At 37.4% G+C, this 26,562-nt stretch overlaps 1 protein-coding gene across 3 annotated transcripts; it reads left to right on the top strand.

Annotated features, from left to right (window-relative positions):
- Positions 1-14,339: 14,339 nt before the first annotated feature.
- On the top strand, positions 14,340-25,190 carry MCTS1 (MCTS1 re-initiation and release factor). Of its 3 annotated transcripts, none has more exons than XM_037152105.2 (6): positions 14,340-14,544; positions 15,721-15,873; positions 16,630-16,727; positions 20,037-20,170; positions 21,862-21,929; positions 23,046-25,190. In XM_037152105.2, exons 1-6 carry the CDS (start codon positions 14,534-14,536, stop codon positions 23,125-23,127), a joined length of 546 nt encoding a protein of 181 aa, XP_037008000.1. In that variant the 5' UTR covers positions 14,340-14,533; the 3' UTR covers positions 23,128-25,190. The 3 variants fall into 3 exon arrangements, with proteins under 3 accessions (XP_037008000.1, XP_053518350.1, XP_037007999.1); XM_053662375.1 differs by lacking the exons at positions 14,340-14,544; positions 23,046-25,190 and adding exons at positions 14,610-15,170; positions 22,278-23,007; XM_037152104.2 differs by lacking the exon at positions 14,340-14,544 and adding an exon at positions 14,617-15,170.
- Positions 25,191-26,562: the final 1,372 nt, after the last annotated feature.

Below are 26,562 nucleotides of genomic sequence, written 5' to 3' on the forward strand. Positions count from 1 at the left end.
TACTAGATTTCTGAATCCTAATGGTCCTGCTTTGGAAGTTCTGAGTAATCAGAAGCCATCCCTGGAAGAGGCCCTTTCCGCTTGGCCTGTCAGAGCAAGCTCTGGCTGTTCTCCTTGCCTCTGGCAAATTGACGTAAGAAAATGACTTTGGTCAGATTAGATCAAGATGACAGCATAAATGCTGGTTACTTTGTTCCCATCCTCCCCTCCCCAAATTCCTTAAAACATCAGAATAGGGTGGACGGAAGTGGTGGGGAGAAAATGGAGACAAGTATACTTGAACAATAAAAAAATATGTGGAGAAAAAAACAAAAATTAAGAAAAAAATCAGAATAGCAAAAGGACCCAGAGTAGTATTAATTAATTAAAGAAAAATGTACTATCAGTAGTTCAGAAATTGAGATGAATTCCTTAAGGAGCCCTGGCTGGTGTGGCTCAGTGTATTGAGCACTGGCCTCTGAACTGAAAGGTTGCCGGTTTGATTCCCAGCACATGCCTGGGTTGCAGGCAAGGTCCCTGGTTGGGAGTGTGTGAGAAGCAACCAACTGACGTTTCTCTTGCACATTGGTGATTCTCTTCCCTCTTTCTCCCTCCCTTCTCCTCTCTCTGAAAATAAATAAATAAAAATATTTTTTAAAAATTAATTCCTTGAGTATAGAAATAAGATACCATCATATTGATAAGAGAGGAGAAGTCATCCAGTCCAAAACCTGCAAGAGAAAAGTACTAGAGAAAATCAAATCCCAGAATGAATAAATACAAAGAGTGGGGGTGGAAGGGGCCCCCTCTGGTCAATTGAAGAATCGTATTCAGAAAAGAACCAGTTGGACCCCACTGTGATTAGCCCTCTCATCCTTCCCCCAGCCCACCCTAAGGTTAAAGACAAAAACTTCATCAAAAGAAAGTGAGCTATTGCTACCAAATGTTTCCTAGTCTGAGTGTAGGATCCTAGAAAACAAAAGAGCAGACCTTGGTGTAATTTGGCCTTCCCCGTGATATATGAAAAAAGAAGAGAAGAGAAGGAACTTTGGTCGGGAGAGAAATACACTGGAGTCCTTCACTGCCACAGTAAAATTGTTTTGGCAATTTGCAGGGAGTGGAAGGAAATGGCCTTTCCATCTCCTGCACACCCACCCACTTTAAAGTGAAGCCTGACAGGTGAACACATGCAACCCACTTACACAAAGCTCTCCTGCTCAGGAGGCAGGCCATCCGGAGACACATAATTACAGAATAAACTCACACAAGCTATCTTTGTTGATGTACCTTGTCCCTTATTCACTCATATGCATAGACAACAAATGATAACCAGGAATATTTGGAGAAAATATACAACGTAAAAGAGAAGAACCAAAAAGAACAAATAGAACAATTGACCCTGAGTGGGGAAGGGGGTGAGTGAAATAATACACAGAACAAAACTCTGATTTTCAGATTCTAACTTTCCTGCACATTCAGAACACATTGCAAACATATCCAGAACCTCTTTGAATTACTCAGGTAGTTATTATAGCAAAGTAAAACACGAAAGTTAAAAAAAGGAACATGTGGAATATAAGAAATACTGGTAAGCAAAGAAATAGTAAAACTTTGAGTTGTCCAAATGCTACCCAAAAAACCCCCCACTATTTGAATCAGACAAAGACAGAATTCAGAGCTAAAAATATTAAAAGAGACAAAGGGATATTTAATACTGATAGAAGGTGCAGTCCACTGAGAACATGTGATAATCATGGGTCTTTATGCATATAACAACATGAATTAGAGATATATAAAGCAAAGTCTGTTAGGAATACAAACAAAATAAAAATTTACAAATAACTAATCATGGAGGAAGGAGATTCTCCTCTCCTCTTCTTTTTCTCCTTCCTCCCTTCTCTCCTTTTCCCGTTCTTTCCTTCTCCCTTACTTTGCTCCAAAAACATATATTTAGTACCTAATATGTGCTAAGCATTGTGTTAGGTACTGTGAGTACAATAGCAAGCAAAACAACCCTGGTGCCTGCATCCTAAAGTTTACAGTCTAGTCAGGGTGACACACATTCAAATATTTGTTCTAATACATGAAAAATTTCAACTGTAATGAGTGCTCTGTAAGAATGGTACACAAAGGTATGAGAGGTTAAGGAAGGTTCCCTGAGCAGGTGAAACCTCCTCAGAAATCTGAAGAATGCATTGGATTAACTAGGTGAAGAGGGAGAAAAGATATTCCAAGCAGGGGAAAAGCGTGTCCAAAGGTCCTGTGGCAGGAGGAAGCTCATTGCACATGAGCGATGAAAGGGAGCTGGTGCAGCTGTAGCTCAGTCAGCAAGTGGAGAATTTTCTGAGATGAAGCTGATGTAGATACAGGCCAGGTTATGCAGGGCCTCAAAAGCTATATTAATGATTCATGTCCCTATCCTAAATACAATAGGAGTTATTGAAAAGATTAAAAGTGAAAAGACTGTAAAACATATTGGATGAGCCCTGGCTGGTGTAGCTCAGTGGATTGAGCACGGGCCTGTGAACCAAAGGATCGTGTTTCAATTCCCAGTCAGGGCACATCCCTGGGCTGCAGGCCAGTTCCCAGCAGGGGACACATGAGAGGCAACCATACATTGATATTTCTCTCCCTCTCTCCTTCCCTTCCCCTCTAAAGATAAATAAATAAAAATCTTAAAAAAAAAACATTGGATGAGGGGCAAAAATCAAAGCAGGGAGTTCAATTATATGGCTGTAACTACATGCCTGGTAAGAAAAGAAGATATTGTAGAGGTGGTGAGAGTGGTAGACATAGAGATAGAGGAAAGCTTTAACAGAGATCTACTGGACAAAACTGATACAGCTTCAGGATGGCTTGTGCGTGATGATGAGAGAACATAAGCAAGAATGACTACCTGGTCTCTGGCTTTTGTAAGTGGATGGGTGATGGTGCCATTCATTGAAAGAGAGAATGTTGCAAGAGGACCAATTTATTGTTTCGGGTTTTATGAGGGGGAGGAAAAGAAGAGCTTTGTTTTGAATATGTTAAATTTGAGGGGCTTTTGAGACATCCAAGAGGAAACATTATAGCTGACATTTGGATGAAAAAATGTTTGGAACTCAGAGAAAAGCTGGAGATATAAATTTGTGAGCTGTAACAAGAGGTGGTAATTGAAGCCCTAGATACGGATGAAATCACTTAAAGAGAGATTAGAAAGTGAGAGAAGAGGCTATAACTAAGTTGAATGTTAACATTTAGTGGTTGAATTAAAGGAGGGTAAGAAGTATTCAGAGAGGTCTGAGGAAAGCCAGGAGAGTGATGTGTCAGATAAACAAAGGAAAGATAATGTTTCAACAGTGGGAATATTTACTTGTAACAAGAGCAGCTGACAGGTTAAATAGTGATGAAAACATGTTCATTACATTTAGCACCATGAAGGCTCTTTTTAAAAAAAGATTTTATTTATTTATCTTCAGAGGGGAAGAGAAGGAGAGAGGGAGAGAAATATCAGTGTATGGTTGCCTCTTGCATGTCCCCTGCTGGGAACTGGCCTGCAACCCAGGCATGTGCCCTGACTGGTAATCGAACCGTGATACTCTGGTTCGCAGGCCCGCACTCAATCCACTGAGCTACATCAGCCAGGGAAATGAAGGCTCTTTTTAATGTCCAACTATTTATTTCTGTATACCACACAATCCCCCAGATTGAATGACTTCAAGGCATATTATTATTGTTATTGTTATTATTTTTATTATCATCATCAGCATCATGTCTCATGATTATTTGGGTCAGAAACTCAGATAAGGAACATCAAGGATAGCTTGTTTCTCCTTCATGACATCTGGGTCCTTAGGATGACCTGAATGACTAGAAACTAGAATAGTTGGGAACAGGTTGGGCATCTTTCTCTCCAGAGAGTCTCACCACATGGCTAGCTTAGGTCTCCTCACAGAAAGATAGACTCAGAGTAGGCAGACTTACATGGTGCCTCAAAAGTCCAAGAGTGAGTGCTCCAAGAGGCCCAGGTGGAAGCTGCAAGGCATTAAAACTAATCTAGTTTCAAAGAGAAGGGAATTAAAGTTCACCTCTTGAGAGAGATACAGATAGAGATCAGGAGGGAAAATGGGATGGTAGCGGGGAGGGGGGCGGAGAGAGAGAGAGAAATTTATAAGGCCATGTTTCTGAGAAAGTGGAAAAGGGTGTGCTCTCCCTCCTTGGAGCACTTACTCTCCTTTCCCTTCCTCTCTTCCTCCTCCACAGGCATGCATCTCCTAAACTCTAAGGGATCCCACTAGGCTTGCAACCAGGAGAGCAATTGGCACTGCCAGCTGGTCCCAGACTAATGCCCTGAACTTGTCTCCAAGGCCCCCCCTTTCTCTGGCCTCTCAGTGAGCCAAAACAACCCCACCTAGGCTCTCTTGTTGCTTCTTGTATTCTAAGTCCTTCCTTGTTTCACTGTCCCCAGCTTTGATAAATGTGTCCTCAAAATAAAAAAAAGGAAAGTGAAAGTTATGGAATTTAAAAGTCAGGTGGGGAGATCAGTTTCAGAAAGAGGGAGAGCTATACAAATAAGAAAAGTTGAATGGGATGGGGTAGACAGTTTTAAGTTGTATGTTTGGTAGCAGGCAGATGAGGCCAATCCCATCTTCTCTTCTATGTATAAAGTAGGATATGATGGAGCAGGGGAAAGTTGTGGAAGTTTGGGAAAAGTGGAAAAGGAGTTCAGAACGAACTGGCAAGAGGTAGGTATTAGGATTGCTAGGAGACTTTTGGGCATATTTGAGGTGAAATATTTCTCTCAGAAATCAACAGATTAAGTGAATAAGTAAGGATATAGACAAGTTCATAACACTAATTAATAAGGTTGATTATGTATAAGAAATTACCCTGTACAAACATAGAATATATTTTCTTCACAAACGCAGAAATCAGACAAGTAACATTCTCTGATCACAGGGGAATAACATTAAAAAATTAACAACAGAAAATCAACCAAAAATATCAACACGCAAATTTTTTTCTGGTTAAATTCCCTTACTAACATATTTATTCAGATATAATTGACATAAATTACTTTTTGGTAGTAATGTACATACTATGAACTTCACCCTTTGAAAGCATACAATTGAATGGTTTTAGCACATTCACAGAGTTGTGGAACCATTGCCATATTCTAATTTTAGAACATTTTTTCACCTACAAAAGAAACTCTGTATTCCTTAGCTGTTACATCCCCTGGCAACCATTAATCTACTTTCTGTCTCTATGTATTTGCTTATTCTGGACATTCCATAAAAGTGTATTCATACAATATAGGTCTTTTATGTCTGGCTCCTTTCATTTCACCTGACACTTCAAGGCTCATCCATGTTGTAATGTGGAGTAGTACTTTATTCCTTTTTTATGGCTGAATAATATTTCATTGTGTTGATATGCCAATTTGTTTACCAATTCACCTTCAGTTGAAGGCCATTTGGGTTGTTCTTATTTAATGTTTTTTATTTATTGATTTTAAAGAGAGAGAAAGGGAGAGAGAGAGTGAGAAACATTGATTGATGTATGTCATGACAATGATCCAACCAACTAAGCCAACTAAACCACCTGGCCAGGGCTGATTGTACTTTTTAAAAAAGATTTTATTTATTTGTTTGTTTGTTTGTTTGTTTGTTTATAGAGAGGGGGGAAGGAAGGAGAAAGGGGGGAGAAGCATCAATGTGTGGTTATCTCTTGTGTGCCCCTACTGGGGACCTGGCCTGCAATCCAAGCATGTACACTGACTGGCAACTGAACTAGTGACCCTTTGGTTCACAGGCCCGCACTCAGTCCACTAAGTTACACCAGCAAGGGCTGATTGCTTACACTTTTTAGCTACTATAAATAATGCTGTTATAAACATTCATGGGCATATATTTTTATTTCTCTTGGGTATATACTGAGGAGTGGAATTGCTGAGTCATATGATAATTTTATGTTTAACACTGCATAAAACTGCCAAACTGTTTTTTAAATAATTTTTATTGTTGTTCAAGTACAATTGTCTCCATTTTCCCACCCCCACCCTCCACCCTCCATCCTTCTCCACTTTGGTTTGTCCATGGGTCCTTTATACATGTTCCTTGATGACCCTTCCCCCTCTTTCCCCCGTTATCTCCCCTCCCCCCTCTCCTCTGGTTACTGTCAGTTTGTTCTTTATTTCAATGTCTCTGGTTATATTTTGCTAAGAATCCTGAAACACCAATTCAAAAGAACCTATGCACCCCAATGTTCATAGCAGCACAATTTACAGTAGCCAAGTGCTGGAAGCAGCCTAGATGCCTACCAGTAAATGAGTGGATCAAAAAACTGTGATACATTTACACAATGGAATACTACACAGCAGAAAGAAAGAAGGAGCTCCTACCCTTTGTGACATCATGGATGGAACTGGAGATCATTATACTAAGTGAAATAAGCCAGACAGTGAAATATGAATACCATATGATCTTACCTATAAGTGGAACCTAATCAACAAAACAAACAAGCAAGAAAAATATAACCAAATTGTTTTTCAAAGAGATTGTGCCATTTTATTTTCCCACCAGCAATAATTTATGAGGGTTCCAGTGTCTCTACATCCTCTCCAATACATATTGTTATTGTCTCTTTTAAGAGATAACTTTTATGGTATGATCTGGAAAAATTGAACTGAGTAAAGCAATAGGGGGAGATGGTATTTTTAAGTAGGGTGAGTAGGGCAATATCTTATCACGAAGGTAACCTTTGAGCAAAGGCCTGAAGGAGGTGAGGAAAGTAGTCATGTGGAGATTTGGGGGGTAAAGCTTTCCAGGTAGAACAGCCAGTGGAAAGAACCTAAGGTGTGTGCATGCCTGATGTGTTATGAAAAGAGCAAAGAGGTCAGTATGACTGGAGAAGAGTAAGAAACGGCAAGAAGGGGGAGTAGGAAGTGAAGTCCAAGGAGTAACAGCCATCTAGACAAAGATCATATAAACTATTGTACAGTTAATGGTTTTACTCTGGTTGACATGAGGAGCCATCAGAAAGGTTTGAGCAGAGAAGACTTTAATTTGACTTTCATTTTTAATAGGAAAATCTGGCATGTGTTGAGAATGGATTGTGGTGGGAGGAAGAAATAAAAGACCTGCTTGGAGGTATTGAAATAATCCAGGCAAGAGATGATGATGGCTTGAACCAGGATGGTAGCTGTGGAGGTCATTAGAAGTGATTGAATTATTTATATATGTTAAAGGGTCAATAAGATTTGCCAATATATTTTTTGTGGAGTGTGAAAGAAAGAGATGAGTCAAGAAAATTCTTACAATTTTGGACCTGAGCACATGAATGGATGGAGTTATCAATAACTGAGGACCATGACAGAAACATTGATCAGTTGCCTCTTGTATATGCCACAACAGGGGATTGAATCCACAACCTTCTGGTACACAAGATGACACTTCAATTACTTTAGCCACCAGGCCAGGGCTCTTTTATTTTTCAATTACAGTTGACATTCAATATTTTGTGTTGGTTTCAGGTGCACAGGATAGTGGTTTGACAATCATACACTTTACAAGGTGTTCCCACCAATATTTCCAGTATATATATATATATATATATATATATATATATATATATATATATATATATTATTATATATATAATATTATTGAGTATAATCCTTACGCTACACTTTATGTTTCCATAATTTCCAATTGGTATTCTTAATCCCTTCACCCTTTTCACCCAGTGCCCGGACCTCCCTCCAATTTGGCAACTATCATTCTGTTCTCTGTGTCCATGAGTCTGTTTCCATTGTGTTCATTTATATTGTTCTTTAGATTCCACATATAAGTGAAATCATATGCTATTTGTCTTTCTGTGACTGACTTATTTCAGTGCGCATAATACCCTCTAGGTCCATCTATACTGTTGCAAATAGTAAGATTTCATTTTTTTATGGCTAAGTGATATTACATTGTATATGTGTACCATCACTTTTTTAATCCACTCATCTATTGATGGACATTTGGGTTGTTTCCATATCTTGGTGATTGAAAATAATGCTGCAAGGAACATAGGGGTGCATATAACTCATATTATTTCAAATTAGTGTTTTGTGTTCATTTGAATATGTACCCAGCAGTGGGATTTCCAGGTCATAAGGCAGTTTCATTTTTATATTTTTGAGGAGATTCCATACTGTTTTCCATAGTGGCTGCACCAGTCTGCATTCCCACCAACAGTGCACTAAGGTCCCTTTTCTCCACAGCCTCACCAGCACTTATTATTTGTTTGATTTATTGCTTACTGCCATTTTGACAGGTGTGATACACTATGGTTAGTGACATTTAGCATATTTTCATATGCCTATTGAGCATCTGTATGTCCTCTTTGGAGAAGTGTCTAGAATCCATTTTAAATTAATTAATTGTTTTTACCCAAAGGCAGAAGAAGAATTGTCTGGAAGTTGTAGCGTGGATGTAAGAAGATGCCTGCCTTGCCTACTGACTCTACAGTACATGCATTGTGTAGGTATAAATTGCTTTCACTTGAAAGGGTTGTAAGAGAAGTTCCATCCTTATGGGAAAGCCAGAATATCAGTGCATATTCAGAGATGAATTAGAGGATGGTAGGAGAGCTTGTTAGTCATGGTGTCCAGGGGGCACAGCAGAAGCATCTGAAAGCTGAGGTGGGTGGAAATGAGCTGTCAGATGGGGTGAAAGCACAGAGAAATACGCGAATGAAGTTGGAGGACAGCAATAACAACAACAATAATAGTAATTTAATAGTTACAATATACCTCAGCAATGCTTTGCATATATTATCTCATTTAATCTTCATAACCGCATAAAGTAGAGCCTTTATTTTATTGGCCTAAAGATAGTCACAGAATTAAGTGACTTGCCCAAGGTCACATAGCAAATTAGTTGAACTGGGTACTTACATTTTGGGTGATGACAAAGGAAAACGGGGATGTGAGCGAGGCACAGTGGCTTTGGCTTATCACAAGTTTGACAAGATGGTTAGTCCTGATAGTCTTCTGATAAATGAGAGAGGGAGGTCTCTGGACTCTCCAAGTTTAGCTGTATTTGGGACCAGGGGTGGGGAGCTGCTGTTGCATTGGTGTTCCCTATATTGCTCAGTATGGAAGGATCCAGGCAGGGGCTGGGCCAATGTAGTTTCTCCCCTGTGCTCCCCAGAGTAATTGGTGGTGTGGATAGCACTGTAATTCTTAGCTATGTCTTGCCCTTTTGGGGATATGAAGCCAGCTGCAGGGGTGAGGCTGACAGTTGGTGGGAAAAGTGACCCTAATGGAAGACTTCACAGGCTGTAGATTCTCAGAGATGTGAGGCCCTGCAGGAGTCTGGAGGATTCCCAATTCCTTCTTGCAGTGAAAGCAGCTTTTGCAGAGTTTAAAGCTGTGGTCTAGCTCTTAAAGAAACTTTGCTTCACTGGACACCCTGAAGGGTTTTGTTGTCATGCTTATTGCTCAAGAAAACATACCATGAAGAAGATGCCTTACTACAAACCCTTTGGGCAGCATTTTATAGCCTCACGTCAAGATCATCCTATGAAAATTACTTCAAAATTCTAAGGAGGCAGATACAGTCATTAAATATTTACTACTTGTTCTAGCTACATTACTTATTTTAATAAAATGAATGATAGACTTGGGTTTTCTGCGTTCTGTGCTGAATTGAGGACCCTCATAAAATAAATTGCACAGAACACTTATGAACAAATTATGGTACAGAGCATGTATGTCTAAAACATAAAGTTCCCTTACAACTGTTTATTGAATGGATAAATGAACTTTATTATTTTAATTTGTAAATAGTTTATTTTCAGGTACTACATTTTGCCATATAATGTGCACTTTTTGCCCAAATTTTTGAGGGAAAAATAAGGATGCACATTATACATGAGTAGTACAAATTCTGTATCTATATAAACATTTGTAATGCTTTTATTTATGCTTATGTGTTAAAAGTGTAACTCTAGAAAGCGATAATGATATCCATATGCAAGATAATACTCTGGAATATGATAATCAGCTTTGTTTCTAAATATAAATAAATAAATAATTGAATTAAAAAATTAAAACAAAATATTTTTTCTCTCAAAGTTTGGGCCAAAAACATGGGTATGTGCCACGTCCTCTTCAAACCATGTTGTCTGACAAGGTCCGGGCATGGAGGATTCAAGGAATTCGTCTCCCCGGAGGAGAACGTGGCATCCAAAATGTGTTAACAATTGGCTGCTTTATTTTAATTATTTTATTCTTGCTACTGAATATAGACATTGAACTGTACTTACTTATTCCTGTGAAAATCACCCAAGAGGAGGGAACAGTTCAGGGGAAAACATCAGTATTCCCCAAGGAACTGCCTGAAAGGATGGAAAAATCTCCACAGATTCCCCTCTCCCTTATGCAGGGGAGTACAACAGCCAGGGTAATATAGTTGTTAACCATAAGGGAAAACATGTCAAGTTGTATAAATTACCCTGGTTTGAGCAACTTAAAGCAATCAGGATTGCCATAGTGTACCAGAAATAAGAAAAACAAGTTACATGTTTGCTTGGGTGATCAAAAGGTGGTGGGATTGTTGGACACTTATATTTCAGGTTCATTGATTCGCACAATTCCAGTGAAACTGTACAAATTAATTCCTTGACCAGAGAACAAAGTTCCCTCTAATGAAATAGTCCCTGAATGTTTAAAAGTTGTTGGAGTAACAGCCCCTCCTTTACCTCAAATAAGAATATATATCAATTGGACAGGCAAAGAAATTAAAAAAGGGCTGGTTAACTATTACAAATTAAACATGTAGAAACAGTTACTAGAGAGTCAGTTTATAGTACACAGGGAAACATTTTAGACGGAAGAGGATAGCTAAGTTAGACATCACAAAGGCCTTATAATAAATTTCCTATTACCTCTACTCAATCTAGCATATCCTTTTGCCCCATGACAAATTCTGAGAAACTTTAATATACAGTTAAGACATTCAAATTCTGTACATACAGCTACTTCTAATTGTCTGATTAATGGCTCTCCTGGTCAAAATAATCTTTGTTTATTATAATTGAATGTATGGGAACTTTCATATTTTTCCTGGTTACCTTCGTATTGATTTTTTTTTCTGCTTAACTGATCATGCTATACTGCAAATGTTAATCACTGCCTAAAATGAAAATATAAAAACCTGCTTGTACTTGCAATAAATGGAACAGAGCTTCACTGTCCTTTGAGGCATGTTGTCGTCTGTTGCCCATTGCCGATGCCTTACCCACCTTTGGGACCCCTGGACCCTGCTGTGGCTGGACTGTGGCAGGTGTGCATTATGCATGACAAAATATGGGTATTTCTTCTTTTGTGACATATTGTTTATTGTAGTGGTGATTTATTCGATGAGTCCTTTGGCAGGAGCAAACTCCCAATTACAACCTTAGAAAACCAGAATCCACTTTATGATGATACCATTTACAACACAAAATCAGAAACACAGTGCAGTGACAAGTGGTCCCTGCTTATTATGTGTCTGTGATGGTAGGTTATGAATGAAGGTAATGATGAACACATATAGAGTTCAATACCTCATTAATACTAATAACCTAATGATATTTGTTATAGCTCAGATTCAGTTTATGTGATTATCAGAGTGTATGAAAGTGGATTAGCCCTGGCTGGTGTAGCTCAGTGGATTGAGCACCGGTTGTGAACTCGAAGGTCGCTGGTTCTATTCCCAGTTGGGGCACATGTCTGTGTTGTGGGCCAGGTCCCCAGGGGGGGGCCATGTGAGAGGTAACCGCACATTGATGTTTCTCTCTTTCTCTTTCTCTATCCCTTTCTCCCTCCCTTCCTGTCTCTCTAAAAATAAATAAGTAAAATGTTTTTAAAAAAGGAAAAAAAGAAAGTTGATTAAAATTTGTATGTATACAACCTGAAATTAATATATTATTGAATGTCAACTGTAATCAGAAAAGAATAAATTAAGAGACATTTAAGTATCGCGGCTGGATTCCCAGTCAGGGCACATGGGTTGCAGGCCAGTTCCCAGCAGGCGACACATGAGAGGCAAGCATACATTGATGTTTCTCTCCCTCCCTCCTTCCATTCCCCTCTAAAGATAAATAAATAAAATCTTTAAAAAATTAAAAAAAGAAGCCCTGGCTGGTGTAGCTCAGTGGATTGAGCACGGGCCTGTGAACCAGACAATCGCGGTTCGATTCCCAGTCAGGGCACATACCTGGGTTGCAGGCCGGTTCCCTGCAGGCCAGCTCCCAGCAGGGGATGCATGAAAGGCAACCATACATTGATGTTTCTCTCCCTCTCTCTTTCCCTTCCCCTCTAAAGATAAATAGATAAAAATCTTTTAAAAAAATTAAAAAAAGAAACATTTATGTACATGTACTGTATATCTGTTCCTGTGCATGTGCAATTTGTCATAGTTCAGATAACATTTAGTTTTTATAGAATTAAAAGTTAGCTGTTGTTTCTTTAAAAAAAGTTTTTACTTATTTATTTTTAGAGAGAGGGGAATGGAGGAAAGAGGGAGAGAAACATTGAAGGGTTGCATCTCACACACCCTCAACAGGTGACCTGGCCTGCAACCCAGGCACGTGCCCTGATGGGAATCAAACTGGTGATGCCCAGTCCTCGGAGCTACACCTGTTGTAGCTCAGAGGTAGTTGTCATTTCTGACATGGCAAATATTCAGCATAAAACTTTTTAATAAGTTTAAAATAAATGGGTTTCTCAAACCAAAAGTTTAAGAGATTAGGAAGTACATGTAGGTGTTAGTAATTTTGGGGTCCACCAAGAAAAATTTTCTTTATTAGTGGAATATTTACAGGGTCTGCCACAAATAAGCCCCTTTGTTAATATAAAATCTTTTATTACAAATTCCTAAGTATGTAATTTCATAACATAACATCACACTCAAGCACACTGTGACATTTTAGGTGAAATGTTCAAATTAAAACTGTAAATTATTACACTCATATTATTCCCCTACCAATCACACTTAAGCAGGCGTTAGTTCTGCCTGAGCTTGTAGCTGTTACATTGTGTTATGTATAGCTCTAATACAAATGATCTATTTCCATTCATCTTAAAATGCTTAATAGTAACTGTTCATTGCTGTTATAATGTATTGTTACAGGGCAGGCTCTCAGGGTGATGTGAGAGTTGCCTGGGGAGGAAAGCTCTTTGACAACAAGGTTGACACTGTAGCAGTAACCACAGTTTGGGGGCTGGGCTTCAGGTTTGCATGCTGATAAACAACATTCTGAAGATCTGGGAGGTGACTGATGATGGGAATGCATAGTCATGATGAGGTTGTTCAGAGGAGCCCGATGTGTAAACCAGAATGCCAATTTATAAATTTACAAACAATTGTTCACTGGATCTGATTTTAAAAATAGAAAAGTCTTTGTGAGTAGATCTTCTTGGGAAGCTAAATTACAATCAGAAGATTGTTGATACCAATGGAATCAAGGCAAGGGGAGTTAGTTGTACAATTCGAACGCATAGTGGCATTTGTTGTGATTGCTCCAAGGCCCATCCCTCCAATAGAGATTAGAGTATTTGCTCCCTGGAGGGACTGCTGTGTTCGTTTCAGAGATCAGGGCACATCTACCCCAATGCCTGGGGGCACTGCCTGTTTCCGCATTGTTTGCTGATGAAAAGCCTTGGTTCACTCTCTTTTCTAAAACACATGAGTAAAATCTGTTTCTTTAGCTGTTATCTCTTGCATCAGATTAGTCTTCCCTTGCTGGACTATGGGTCATTCTATCAGTCAAGGACATTGCCTCTCTTGATTTGTAGCTTGTTGAATAGGTATTGGGGTGAGGCAAGGGATGGCAACCTGGAGAATAATTCTATGAGGGCACTCATTATGGCCAGTGAATATGGTTGCTGGAAATACAGGATATCCTAATTAAATTCAGATAACAAATTTTCCGCCGTGTGCGTGTAAAATTCATATTTAACTGGATGTCCTGTATTTTTATTTGTTACACTTGGGAAGCCCAGGGGTACATTTACATGAGAATAGAAGGTTAGCCTGAGTTCATGCAGGTCCGTAAGCACGCATCTATTCCGTGGTCTCAGAGAACAAATATCCTTTTGCAGTAAAAAAACTGTTTAGGCGAATAGCAGGTTTCAAGGAAACACGAAAGAATGTTGATCTTTTGAGGAATCCGTAATGACGACAATGCCATAAATAGTACTTTGATTCCTCCGCCTCTCCATTCTTCTGTTCCTGCAACTAGAATGATTGCGGTATTTCTTCTTCCCTTTCAAGTCCCGCCCTTTCAGCTACCCGCTCCGGAGAGCAATCAGTTGCCCAAAAAGGGCCAGCAAAACCGCCGACGTGTTCAGAGGAGCGGAAGTAGTCAAATTTCACTGAGAACCGTAAAGTGCGGCTGCCTGTCTCTCTTTCCGGAGGACTACAGCTCCGTTTGTCGGTGCTGGCCTTCCTCCTGTAAGGGGAGCTGCTGGACCCTTGATAATTCGAGTTTTTTCCCCATTCCAGGCCCTTCCCTATCGTCGCCCCCTTCACCTTGGATCATGTTCAAGAAGTAAGGACATGCTGTGGCCTCCATCCGCTGCTCACAAAGGTGGTGGGGGTGGGGGTGGGGAAGAGGGCGAGAGCAAAGATCCTCTTTCTCTCTCCCCCACCCCTGCCATCCTTAATCCCCAAGGTTTTCTGTAGTATACTATATACTCTCACTTGCATCTTGCAGCACCTCTCTCAGCTTTCCATCCCTAATCCTCGGTCGGGTTTTGGCTCTACCACCTTTATTTTCTGTATCTTTACCCCTCTTTCTCCTTTGCCCGCCTCCGATCCCGCAATCCTATCTCCATTTCTAGGGTTCGACCAAACACATCCTTGCACTGTAATTTAGTCGTATATCCTCTTTATCTAAGAGGAGAACCCTGCACTCGCTGCCATATGTTTATTAGTTATGAACTGAATAACGGAAGGCTTGACTTCCTGGGTCATGGGAGTGAAGGAGTCTGGGTGACAGGAAGCAAGCGGGCTGTCATGCCTATTGCCTAGCTGCCAGATTAAAACAGCGTGATTGCCCCACAGGCTGGCTATTCAGTGTAAAGAAGACAAAAATTCCTTGGGAACCTACCTAGTAGATTTTCCTTGCAGATTTGGTAGACGCAAAAAGCAAAGGGGAAACATGGGCAAAGGAAGGTGGGTTTTGTTCATGACATTTTGAGCGAAAATGAGTAGGGACTTTAGAAATCATCATCCTCAATTGAAAAACATCTCAGTACATTCTATAGCCTAGCAGGGACCGATTTTCTGTGTTATATTTAGGTTGGTCTTCTGTATCTCACAGCTTGAGAACTCTTTTGTTTTGACTTGCTTTTGTTTTCCACACAGGTTTTGTTATAGGAACAAATCTCTGTTTCTTCCTGTTCTTCCTGGGTAGGGATGAATAAGATTTTCCAGAAAAGGCATTTGTATAGCTGATTACAGATTATAATGTGAAATATGCCTCATATCCTCCCTCCCAGCTAATTGTGTATGTATAACACTTTATTTAATATTGTAGTAAGACATTGGTTGTGCAAGACAGAAAGAATAAAAGGTAAATGGTATTTTTAGAAACTATTTCATTATTATTTCAAGCATCTGAATTCTTGCTTGGGAATAGATGACTAATGAAAACACTACCTTTAGCTGTTCTGATATGTCTACTTAAAAATGCCTTTTTTTTCTTCCAAAAATAATTTGGCAGATTTGATGAAAAAGAAAATGTGTCCAACTGCATCCAGTTGAAAACCTCAGTTATAAAGGGTATTAAGAACCAACTGATAGAGCAATTTCCAGGTATTGAACCATGGCTTAATCAAATCATGCCTAAGAAAGATCCTGTCAAAATAGTGCGATGGTAAGTCTTTACTTTTCTCTATGTAAAGCTCAGAGTAAGTAGCTGAGTAATTAGACTGCACTCACAATAAATGGAATTATTTTCACATTAACTGTTGATAGATTATGGAAGTAGATAAATAGAGTAAGTAAAACTAAGCAATATTTCTGTTTTCAAATGTTTTCCTGTTTCTTAAAAATGGCTTTATATACTGATTGCTTTATCAGACTTAAATGTTTTTATTTAGAATTAATTTCTTTCCATTGTACTTTAGAGATTTCTTCTATTGAATTATGTAACAATGATGAAAATAATAACATGAAGTAAAATTGATTGTAGCAGCTCAGATTTTTTCTTTTTTCTTTTCTCTACTGGACTAGTATGGTATGTAAAACAGTTTAAACAGGGTTTTTTTTATGGGCCTGGATCTTGGTTGAAATTTTTTATTTTACAAAAATATTTACTTATTTATTTATTTTGAGAGAGGGGAAGGGAGGGAGAAACAGAGGGAGAAAAACATCAATGTGTGGTTGCCTCTCACATGGGCCCCACTGGGGACCTGGCCTGCAACCCAGGCATGTGTCCTGACTAGGAATCAAACTGGGGGGACCCTTTGGTTCACAGGCCAGCACTCAATCCGCTGAGCCGTATCGGCCAGGGCTTTACTGAATCTCTGTATATGCATGTTTTATATTTTACATTATTTAAAGACTATTTGGCATGTTCATTTTTGAAAGAAACTATCTAACTTGGTACTTTGTGACATTTGTCTTACAGCCATGAACATATAGAGATCCTTACAGTAAATGGAGAGTTACTGTTTTTTAGACAAAGAGAAGGGCCTTTTTATCCAACCCTAAGATTACTTCACAAATGTAAGTCTTGTTAGAAAATAATGTATTTGAGGATATGGAAAGACCCAGAAGGAGCTGAAAATGATATCTCGTCATTAACTTATTTGTTAGTAGTAGGTAATATGGAATATAAAAAATGAATTCCCATTTTGTGGTAAATCTGAAAAATGCAGATTCTCTCATGCATTCCTGAAAGCCCAAGAAACAACATTCATTCATTCATTCATTCATTCATTCATTCATTCATTCATTCAACACATACTGAACTTAATATGTGCTATGCACTGAGCTAGGTACTCAGAATATGATGGAAAGCAAAGACAGACATGGTCCCTGTCCCTGTGAAACTAAGAGTCTAGTTGGAAGAGTAGACAATTAGTTAATTGCACAAGTGTATATTCACACACTGTGACAAGTGTTGTGAGTAATTCTTTTAAATTTATATCTAGATTTGCCTCCCAGAGGTAATTCTGTGTAAGGGTGTTGGAGTCAGTTATTGTCCATTGAGTATCAAGTGTTATGAAACAAAATAATGTTTATTATGTACCCACTTTTGCATGTTGTTAGACTGAGTACATTGCAAAAGGAAATCCAAAGGACGATAAAAATCCCTGTGCCAAAGAATGTATAACTGTGAAGTAGAACTGCTTCTCAAACCAGTATGTTTACCTGGCCTAGCCAAGAGTCAGAATGGCAGGGAGTGACTGGAGAGTTCTTCTGTAGGTGGTATTGGTGACTGAATGAGTTTTATTTTTGGTAAAAGTAGATACATTTTTAATTACTTGTTGAAGCAGAGATTTGGAGCACTACAGCTGTTAGGCAAGTCTTGAAAGATGTGAAACACTTTAATATTTCTAAAGGAATATTTATAATTATTTGATTAAGTATTGATTTCATGAAGTTAGAAGACTATGATATGGACAGAAACTGAGTCCTAGTGCAAATAAAAATATTTTGGTGACATTAAGACATTTTAGTGACATTAATTTCGACTCAACTAAGAGAACAGAGACAAAATAATCAATTGTATTGCATGAATCTACTTTGGATCCTGGTTTGAAAAACAAAATTCAAGCCCTCCTCCTCCCTGCCGAAAAAGATATAAAAGACTTTCTTGGAACTATTGAGGGAAATTAGCATATGGTTTGGTTATAGTACGATATTGTAGAAATGTTATTAAGTTTGTGGACATGATAATACTGTTGTGGTTATATAGGAGAATGACTTTATTCTCAGGTGGTATGTGCTCATTATGGTGAAGCATTATGTCTGAAATTTAAAATAGTATAGGAAAAATATGTGTGTTTAACTAGAAAGAGATAACGCAAATGTAACCAATTGTTAATGAACAATGGTTGAAACTAAGTACATAGTGTCCAAGGTGTTCATTGAACTATTCTTCCCAGTTTTTCCATATGTTAAGTATTATCTTAATAAGTTGGAAGAAAGAGATGTTCCAATTTAGTAGTATTTTTCTGGGAACCACCTTTTAGAACATCTTAAAGTTATTGTACAAGAAGCAGGATAATATGGTGGTTAAAAGCATAAACTTGGAGTTAGGCAGACCTGGGTTCAGTTCCCAGTGCATGTCATTTTTGTCAGATCATTCAATCAATTTAAACCTTATTTCTTTATCTTTTAAAATGGACATAGTTGTATGTCCATTTTAAGTCTCCCAGAGTGGTGAGGATTAAGTGAGATAGTCATGTACTGTACCTGACACAATGCCTGCAACACAGTAAGTGCTCACTAGATGATACCCATTATAATAATGTAGTAGCTGTTTAAACAATGCCCACTATTACCACAGTTGTCATCATCATTATTAATAAGGGGCAGCTATTAATGAGGATGGAAATCTAGAAAACAAATTGTGGCTTATGAATATTAAGCGTATTCATTCAGGTTCCTCTTTAACAACAGTAAGTTGTTTAAATTAATTTGGAGTCTTGGTAGGGAAAAAGACTTATGTGTTATCTGATGAGTTGGAGGGCTAATGGTAAAACATTAAAGTGAATAAATTTTACCAATTGTTATTGGCATTATTCCTGAAGAACCCGGAGAGGCCTAAGAAGTTTTTTTCTCCCAGGCATTGTTTTAAATCCTCCTGGGATCCTTTAATTGTTAGGTTATGAATTATTTGCAGACACACATACACACAAAAATATTTTTAAGATTACAAAAGGAATATGTGTTGATTCTAGAGATTTGGAAAATATAGAAATAAAATCACCTGTACTCCCTTGACCTATTATTGACCATTGTTAATATATCAGTGTACTTCCATCCAATTCTTTCCTGTGCTGTGTATGTCTGTGTAAATGTATATATTTTTGCTCTTTCAATTGGGCTCTCTATAGTTTTTTTTAAATTATTACATATGTTTTAGAGCAGTTTTAGGTTTACAGAAAAAAATGAGCAAAAAGTAAAGAGTTCCCATATACTCACCATTCCCTTATTACTAATATCTTGCATTGATGTGATATATTTGTTACAATTGATGAACCAATATTGATACATTATTAATAACCAAAGACCATTGTTTACATTAGGGTTCATTTTTTGTGTTGTACATTCTGTGGGTTTTGTCAAATGCATAATATTCACTTTACTATCATACAGAATAGTGTACTATCATACAGAATAGTTAAACTATCATACAGAATAGGATGTTTCAGTTCACTAAACATCCTCTATGCTTCACCTATTTATTTCTCTCTCCCTGATGGACCCATAGAAACCACTGATATTTTCGGTTAATTTCTATTGTTTTTTTCTTAACATTAGATAATGAACATTCTCCAAGATAATTATGTGTTCTTCAAAAACATGGCTCTAGTATATAGATATTGTTGATACACCTTAAGTCATTTACTTCTTACTTTAGTGTTAGACATTTAAGTTGATTCCACTTTTTTCTATTATAAATATTAGTGCTGCATTGAATATCTCTCTACCTAAATATATCATTATGTCTTTCATTTTTTTCTTAGGATAAAGTCTTAAAAGTAGAATTACTGAGTCAGAGAGTTTGAAACTTTTCAAGGCTGTTGATACATGTTGCCAAGTTGTCCTACAGAAAGGTTGTATTCACTTATAAGCCTTCTTGCAGTATATGGGAATGGCAGTTTTCCTGCACTATTGCTAGCACTGGAAAGAACTTTTCTTTAAAATATTTACTAATTTGATAAGTAAAAGATTATATTTGAGTTTTATTTTGCATCTGTGAGAGTACTGTAATTTTAGAAAATATTTGTTCATGTTCTTTGCCTTTTGTTCTGGTAAGTCATTACTCTTATTAATTTATGTAATGTATTCCTTTTCTTCTAGATCCCTTTATCCTGCCACACCAGCAGGTTGATAAAGGAGCCATCAAATTTGTACTCAGTGGAGCAAATATCATGTGTCCAGGCTTAACTTCTCCTGGAGCTAAACTTTACCCTGCTGCAGCAGATACGATTGTTGTATCCTTCTCAGGCTATAATACTGGAAAAAAATGTATTCATGTTATTAGTAGAAAGATCTATCATCCAAAGGAACATTAGGTGTACTTTTTGGGAGGTTACTGTTACTATTATATCATGCCTTTCTGGTTATATTTGAAGATGTGGGAAGTAACATCATTTCTTGAGGCTAAATTGTGACCTATCTTAGAAGTTAATGAGAACAAGTAATCAAAGAGTCCTAGCTGCATTTCAGCTCACTGAGGACCTAATGTTATCAGATTCAGGACACAGTGTAAAACTCTTGGTTATTAATGGAGAGGATATATCTGATACGATTGGATAACTTCTTTGAACATTAGCTTGCTACATTTACGTGTGACTTACCCAGATACACTGGAGTAAAAGCACTCAAAAGGGAAAACAACTTGGGTACCAGGTAGAGAGTTAGAAGTGAGTAGTGGGAGATGTTGGCAATTCTCCATTTTTATTATAAAGTTAATTTTAAGTTGGTTGTTTGGGCCTCAGAACATGATTTCTCAAAGAGAAATGTTAAAGTCCCACATAGTCCTTAATGATCTATTCAACTCGTGATATAGCTGAACAATTATGCATTATTTCCATTTCTATGGGGCTCTTTCAGCTATATTCTAGATTAAGTTGGTTTTTGCCAACCAGTTTGGACAGGAGACCATCTTATTTGTCATAAAGTGCCCATTTCCCTAAAGGTGAGAAAAAAAAAAACATACTTGGTCGGAATGGGGAAATTACTGTGGAGTGGAAGGCCATTGGAATGAGCTCAGGAATGTGTCCTGTGCGTAAAAGGAGGCTGTCCTCTGTTGTGGCAGTTATATCTGAGGGCTAGGATAAGCTGTATGTTTATATCTTAGGAAGATTTTGTATTCACATAGATACTGCTTGCATACGAAGTACTCAAATTCATTTGTGGAAATATTGAATGAATGAATTGAAAATCAGCAGAGAAAAGTATTCTGTAAAAATAGGTTACCTTTTAAGGTTTATGAATTTTCTTAGTGTTGTAAGTTTTTAGTTCTGAAGTTCCTTTAAATGGAAATTTTCCCTAGTACCTAGCCTTTACTTTTAAAACAATTTTTATTTTAAAATCATTATAGGCCTTTATTTTAAAATCATTATAGACTTGTTAAAGTTGCAAAGCTAGTACAAAGAGTTACTCTGTATCCTTGAACCTTTACTTTTAAAAATATGTACTGCACTTTGTAACATTCTAGATGGGTCAAATGATAACCAAGAATGTTCTGAATGTTCTAGACAGGTTGACATTAACATTGGGCTCTTAAAGAGATTAGAAATATAATCATTGTTTTACTGAATCTTTTAGATCAGACCACCATTCAGTTATTAAAATACTAGAAAAATGGATATTTATTTCACAGTTTTTAATATGTGAAAGAAATTTTATTTCCTTTTTGTATGACTTAATCTGGTTTTCTTGGCGTTCGGTTATAGAATTAACATTTGACTTAAAAACCAAGAATGATTATTAGATTCACTCAGTTAGCATTTATTGAGTATTCACAGTACGCCCATATATTTTTGCTAAGTCCCTGCCCTCAAGGAGTTGATGGTGTAGGCAGGGATATAAGATGGGTTCAAAGTGGCTTAACTGGTAATTATTTGACACCCCCTCTCCAAGGCATTTTGATAAACAGTTCTTAACTGTGTGTTTTAAGGCCATCATGGCAGAAGGAAAACAGCATGCTCTGTGTGTTGGAGTCATGAAGATGTCTGCAGAAGATATGTAAGTCTCATGTTAGCCCCCTTAGCTTTTGAGATATGAGTAACCTACGCAGGAAGCATCAGAATTACAGGTGAAATTTGCTCACATTCAAACCACACCTTACAAATATGTATGCCCAGAAGCCTCATTTCTGATTTTTCCTAGCACTTAGGGAGCCAGTGAAACATATTACTTGCATTCTTTCTTAAACACTCTGAAAAGAACCCGTGTGCCAATATAGCTGTTTTATATGTATGGGGCATTTTAGGAATTTTTAATTTAGTATGATTTAAATTGAGTGGAGGGAAAGATGTTTTGCTACTAATTTTTATTTGTTATTTTTAAAAGATTTTATTTATTTTTAAAAAGGGAAATGGAGGGAGAAAGAGAAAGAAACATCAATCTGTGATCGATGTCTAAGAGGAACATTGATTGGTTGCCAACTGGGGACCTGACCTTCAACCCAGGCATGTGACCTGGCCAGAAATGGAACTGGAAACCTTTCTTTTTGCAGGCCAGCACTCAGTCCTCCAAGCCACAACAGCCAGGGCATTTGCTACTAATTCTTATTTATTTATTTATTTATTTATTTAAATTGTTGTTCAAGTACCGTTTTCTGCTTTTTACTCCCATCCCAGCCCACCCCACCAACCCTCCCCACCTCCCTTCCATTTCCACCCACTAATTTTTAAAACGGTGACATAGTTTGGCACTACAAAACATTTTTTTTATATTTTGACCTGGTGATATAAAATATTAAGGGACTATTAAAGATACATTATCAAAATGTAGTAAATATATTTAAAATTTTTGAAACTCATTTGAAGACAACATTATTCCTATTAATTTTGTTTGAGGCTTACTTATAACGCTTTGATGTTCTGATATGGTGACACATTATTACTTTGTTTCTATAGATTCACTAGTTAGATCACTAGAGTCACTTTAAGATATGAACTGCCCCAGAGTAATGTAGTTTAATGTAGACAGTAATGTGAGTATAATATAAACAAATTCCCTACATGTAGCTCATTAACTACAAAACAGCTATGCACGTTGAATTATATGTACCATGTACCATGACTAAGCCTATAAAAATGCAAAACAATATATTTATGTGTTTTTTTCCTTCTCTAGTGAGAAAGTCAACAAAGGAATTGGCATTGAAAATATCCATTATTTAAATGATGGGCTGTGGCATATGAAGACATATAAATGAGCATCAGAAAGAATGCACTTTGACTAATATGGATATTGTGCTGTATCTGTGTTTGTGTCTGTATATGACATCATGAAGACAGTGCTTCTTTGATTATGCTGAATAAATTCAACAGATGCTAAAATTCTGTTAGCTTAAAAAATCATTTTAGTTTTTCTTAAACTGGAGTTCAAGTTGGGTAACAAACTTGGACATTAAAAGGTATCTGGTAAGTAACCAAACTCAAGACGGCTTCATGTCCTTTTTTAGGCTAATGATAAAGGAACTTGCCAGTATGTGGCTGACCCCCCCCCCGCCCCCCAGAGATTCTGACAAGTTTGGGGGAATTTTTATCCCATTACCCCAGGGCACCTAGAAGTGCCCCTTCTCTTTTGTGTGTGTTGTTTGTTTGTTGTTGTTTTTCAATTTTTCATTATGGAAAATTCCAAACATATACAAAAGTATGGGAAGAATAGTATAATGTGCCTTTTCTGTATCCATCACCTAGCTTCAGTTTATGGCCAGTCTTATTTCATCTATATCTCACTTATTCCTTCCTACTCTGCTCCTTAATTATTTTGAATAAAATCTCAGATATATAATTTTATCCATAATTACTTTAATATGTATCTTCAAAAGATAAGTGGTTTTATTTTTATAAAAAACATAACCCCAATATTATCACATCTAAAAAATTAATTTTTTAATATGAGCAAATATCTGGACTATGTCCAAATATGTGACAGGTGTACTTGATCGTCTCTTTCTTAACTTGGTTTGCTTGAAATAGGTACCAAAGTCCATTTATTGTATTTGATTGTTATTTATTTAAATCTCCTTTTTAAAAAAATATTTATTTATTTATAGTGAGAGGGGAAGGGAAGGAGAAAGAGAGGGAGAGAAATATCAGTGTGTGGTTGCCTCTTGCACACCCCATCCTGGGGACTTGGCTTGCAACCTAGGCATATGCCCTGGCTGGGAATTGAACCTTTGACCCTTTGGTTCATAGTCCAGTGCTCAATCCCACTGAGCCACACCAGCCAGGGCTAAATCTCTTTTAATTAGTAAGTTCTCCCTCCTTCTCTTCCTCTTTAAGATATTGAGTTGTTTTCTCTTACACAATTTCGTCTGACGTTCCGGATTTTGTCAATTATATCACTGTAAAGTAATTTAACTTATTGTTTTTGCCCCTTGTCTAGTCTATAAACAGATAAGCTTAATCAGATTCAGGTTCCATCCACTTAGTGCTCTCTCTTGAAAGTATATAGATGCCCTGAACTTCCAGATTTGGGTCCCCACTGTATTCTTCAAAGAATGTGTATCTCCTGTCATAAGTGGCATAGAAGGACCATAGACCTACCTCAGTAAAATCAGTAAGCAGTTTTGGGAGTTATATGAGCAGTTATGAACCTATACAGTGATAATGGACTTTTTTTTTCCCTGATAATCTTGCTGTCATTCTAGTGTCTCAGACATCTTTACTTGGTTGTTTATGAATATGTGACATGTGGTTTTATTTTTCAGATGGATAAAGACATTTACAATATTGTGGTGACCTGTGTTACAGTTAGAAGTTGGTGAGAAAGGTGAGGGACAGTAAAAAGAGAGAGAGCATTTAGCTGGCTGTTGTAGCTGGGCCGCCCAAAGTGTAACACCAGGGTCTGACTCTCAGAGTGAGAAACAATTTCCCACTAATGAAATTTGTAAGAGTTTCATGTTAGAATGTAGATGTATTAATTTATAGTGATAAGTCTGCTAAGGGGAAACAATTAGTATACTAGAAATTTCTTGGTGAACATGGGTGAACAAAAAGCAAAGGAAGGTTGATAATCTGGGGAAATATTTCATCTGAGCTGGCGCAATGTTTGGAGAGGTTTTCCTGTTTCGTCATCAATTAGAATTCTTGTCTGCCATACTCTTTGTTTCCCGGCCTAGAGAGGCACCCTAATATTTTATTTCCTCTACTTTTTAAGTTCTCTGTTGAATATGTTCCTTTGTTATGAAAGTTACATTTTATAGTCTTCCATATTGTTATATTTTATTATGCCTGTTGGATACAAGTATAAATAATGTTATTAGTAATACATTTATAAACTATCTCTCAGAATAGGTTTCTTCAACAGATAAATCTCATTTTATGCTGATTTACCAGTGTGAAATTCAGAGATCTCCCCATTTGGGGGAGGAGGGACTGTATTTGGGGCCTATAGCTCATTGTATTCTTAGAAAGAGAAGATGTGAGTCATTAGTGTCAAAACTAAACTTTGAAACTTTATTTTTGGTGCTAAGATAATTTTAATTGACCAAGATTGCCTATGGAGTGTTAGTAATGAAAAACAAAGCATACACATAATATTAGAGAAATTAAAATATTTTATTGCTTTGGTTTCTGAAATAATTTATCCTTATTTCTAACCACTGTTATGGTGGGTGTAGGGAATACTTTTTACATATTCAACATCAGCATCTGTGCTTGTTTTTCTGTTGTGCTGAGGGGCATTGCGTTGCCTTGGTGATATGGACTAAATGTGTATTGTTTCCTGCTTCCCCAGGGCCTGAGGCCTCAGGTCATGGGTGTTAATCAGGTTAAACTAGGGAGCCTTATCAGTTTCTAAACATTAGGTCATGCAGGGAATCCAATTCAAATAGGTTAAACTAACAGATATGTAAGCCTCTTGAGGCACTCTTCTTAAAGGAAATCTAGTTTATCCACATTCCTGAGAATAGGAATATAGGGAGACCCTGTTTTCATTCAGGCGATGTGTCTTCAGTTCATTTTTAGTCTTAAAATTAATTTTACGTCAAGTCAACCTACAGTCTAGCCATTTCTTTATATCTGACACACTTTTACTTAGGCTAGGTCAGTTCAACTCAATGGACATTTATTGAATATGTCCTAGGTTCTGGGTGATGTGGCACAAAGTTGAATAGTACACAAGCGGCCTTTTCCCTTAAGGAGTTTCCAAGTCTACTGAGTAAATTTACATGTTAAAAAATAAATCTGGGTAGTGGTGGTAGCCCAATACCAATACCAATTTATAAAGTCAGTAGGAAGTTACTAATAGTTTTCTAATTTTAGACATCAGAATCTGTAAGTTACACATGAACCAAATATAAAAGTGTTCCTTCAGTTGTATTCAATGTGAGAAGGTTAAAACAAATCCAGATGCCTTGGAGTTTCAACAGTTCACAATTCCAACTCAGATAGTTGTCCCATTGTGCATTAATATAAAGGACTGATGAACGGTTTTCTAATCAGACTATCTATTATAGTGGTTTGGTGGTATTGTGTTGGCTGCTGCATTTTTCCTTTTTTTTAATATTCTGGACCCAAAACAGGCAGCTGGATTTATCCCAGAAGTAGTCACAAACATTTCAGTTTGAGGTATCTGCTAGACCCCCAAATACAAGAGCATAGCATTTGTCAGATAATAATATCCACCCAAGCTCCTTCTC

The sequence above is a fragment of the Artibeus jamaicensis genome, unplaced genomic scaffold (genome assembly GCF_021234435.1).
Source record: "Artibeus jamaicensis isolate MK-2021 breed Jamaican fruit bat unplaced genomic scaffold, CSHL_Jam_final contig_240, whole genome shotgun sequence".
NCBI lineage: Eukaryota > Metazoa > Chordata > Mammalia > Chiroptera > Phyllostomidae > Artibeus > Artibeus jamaicensis.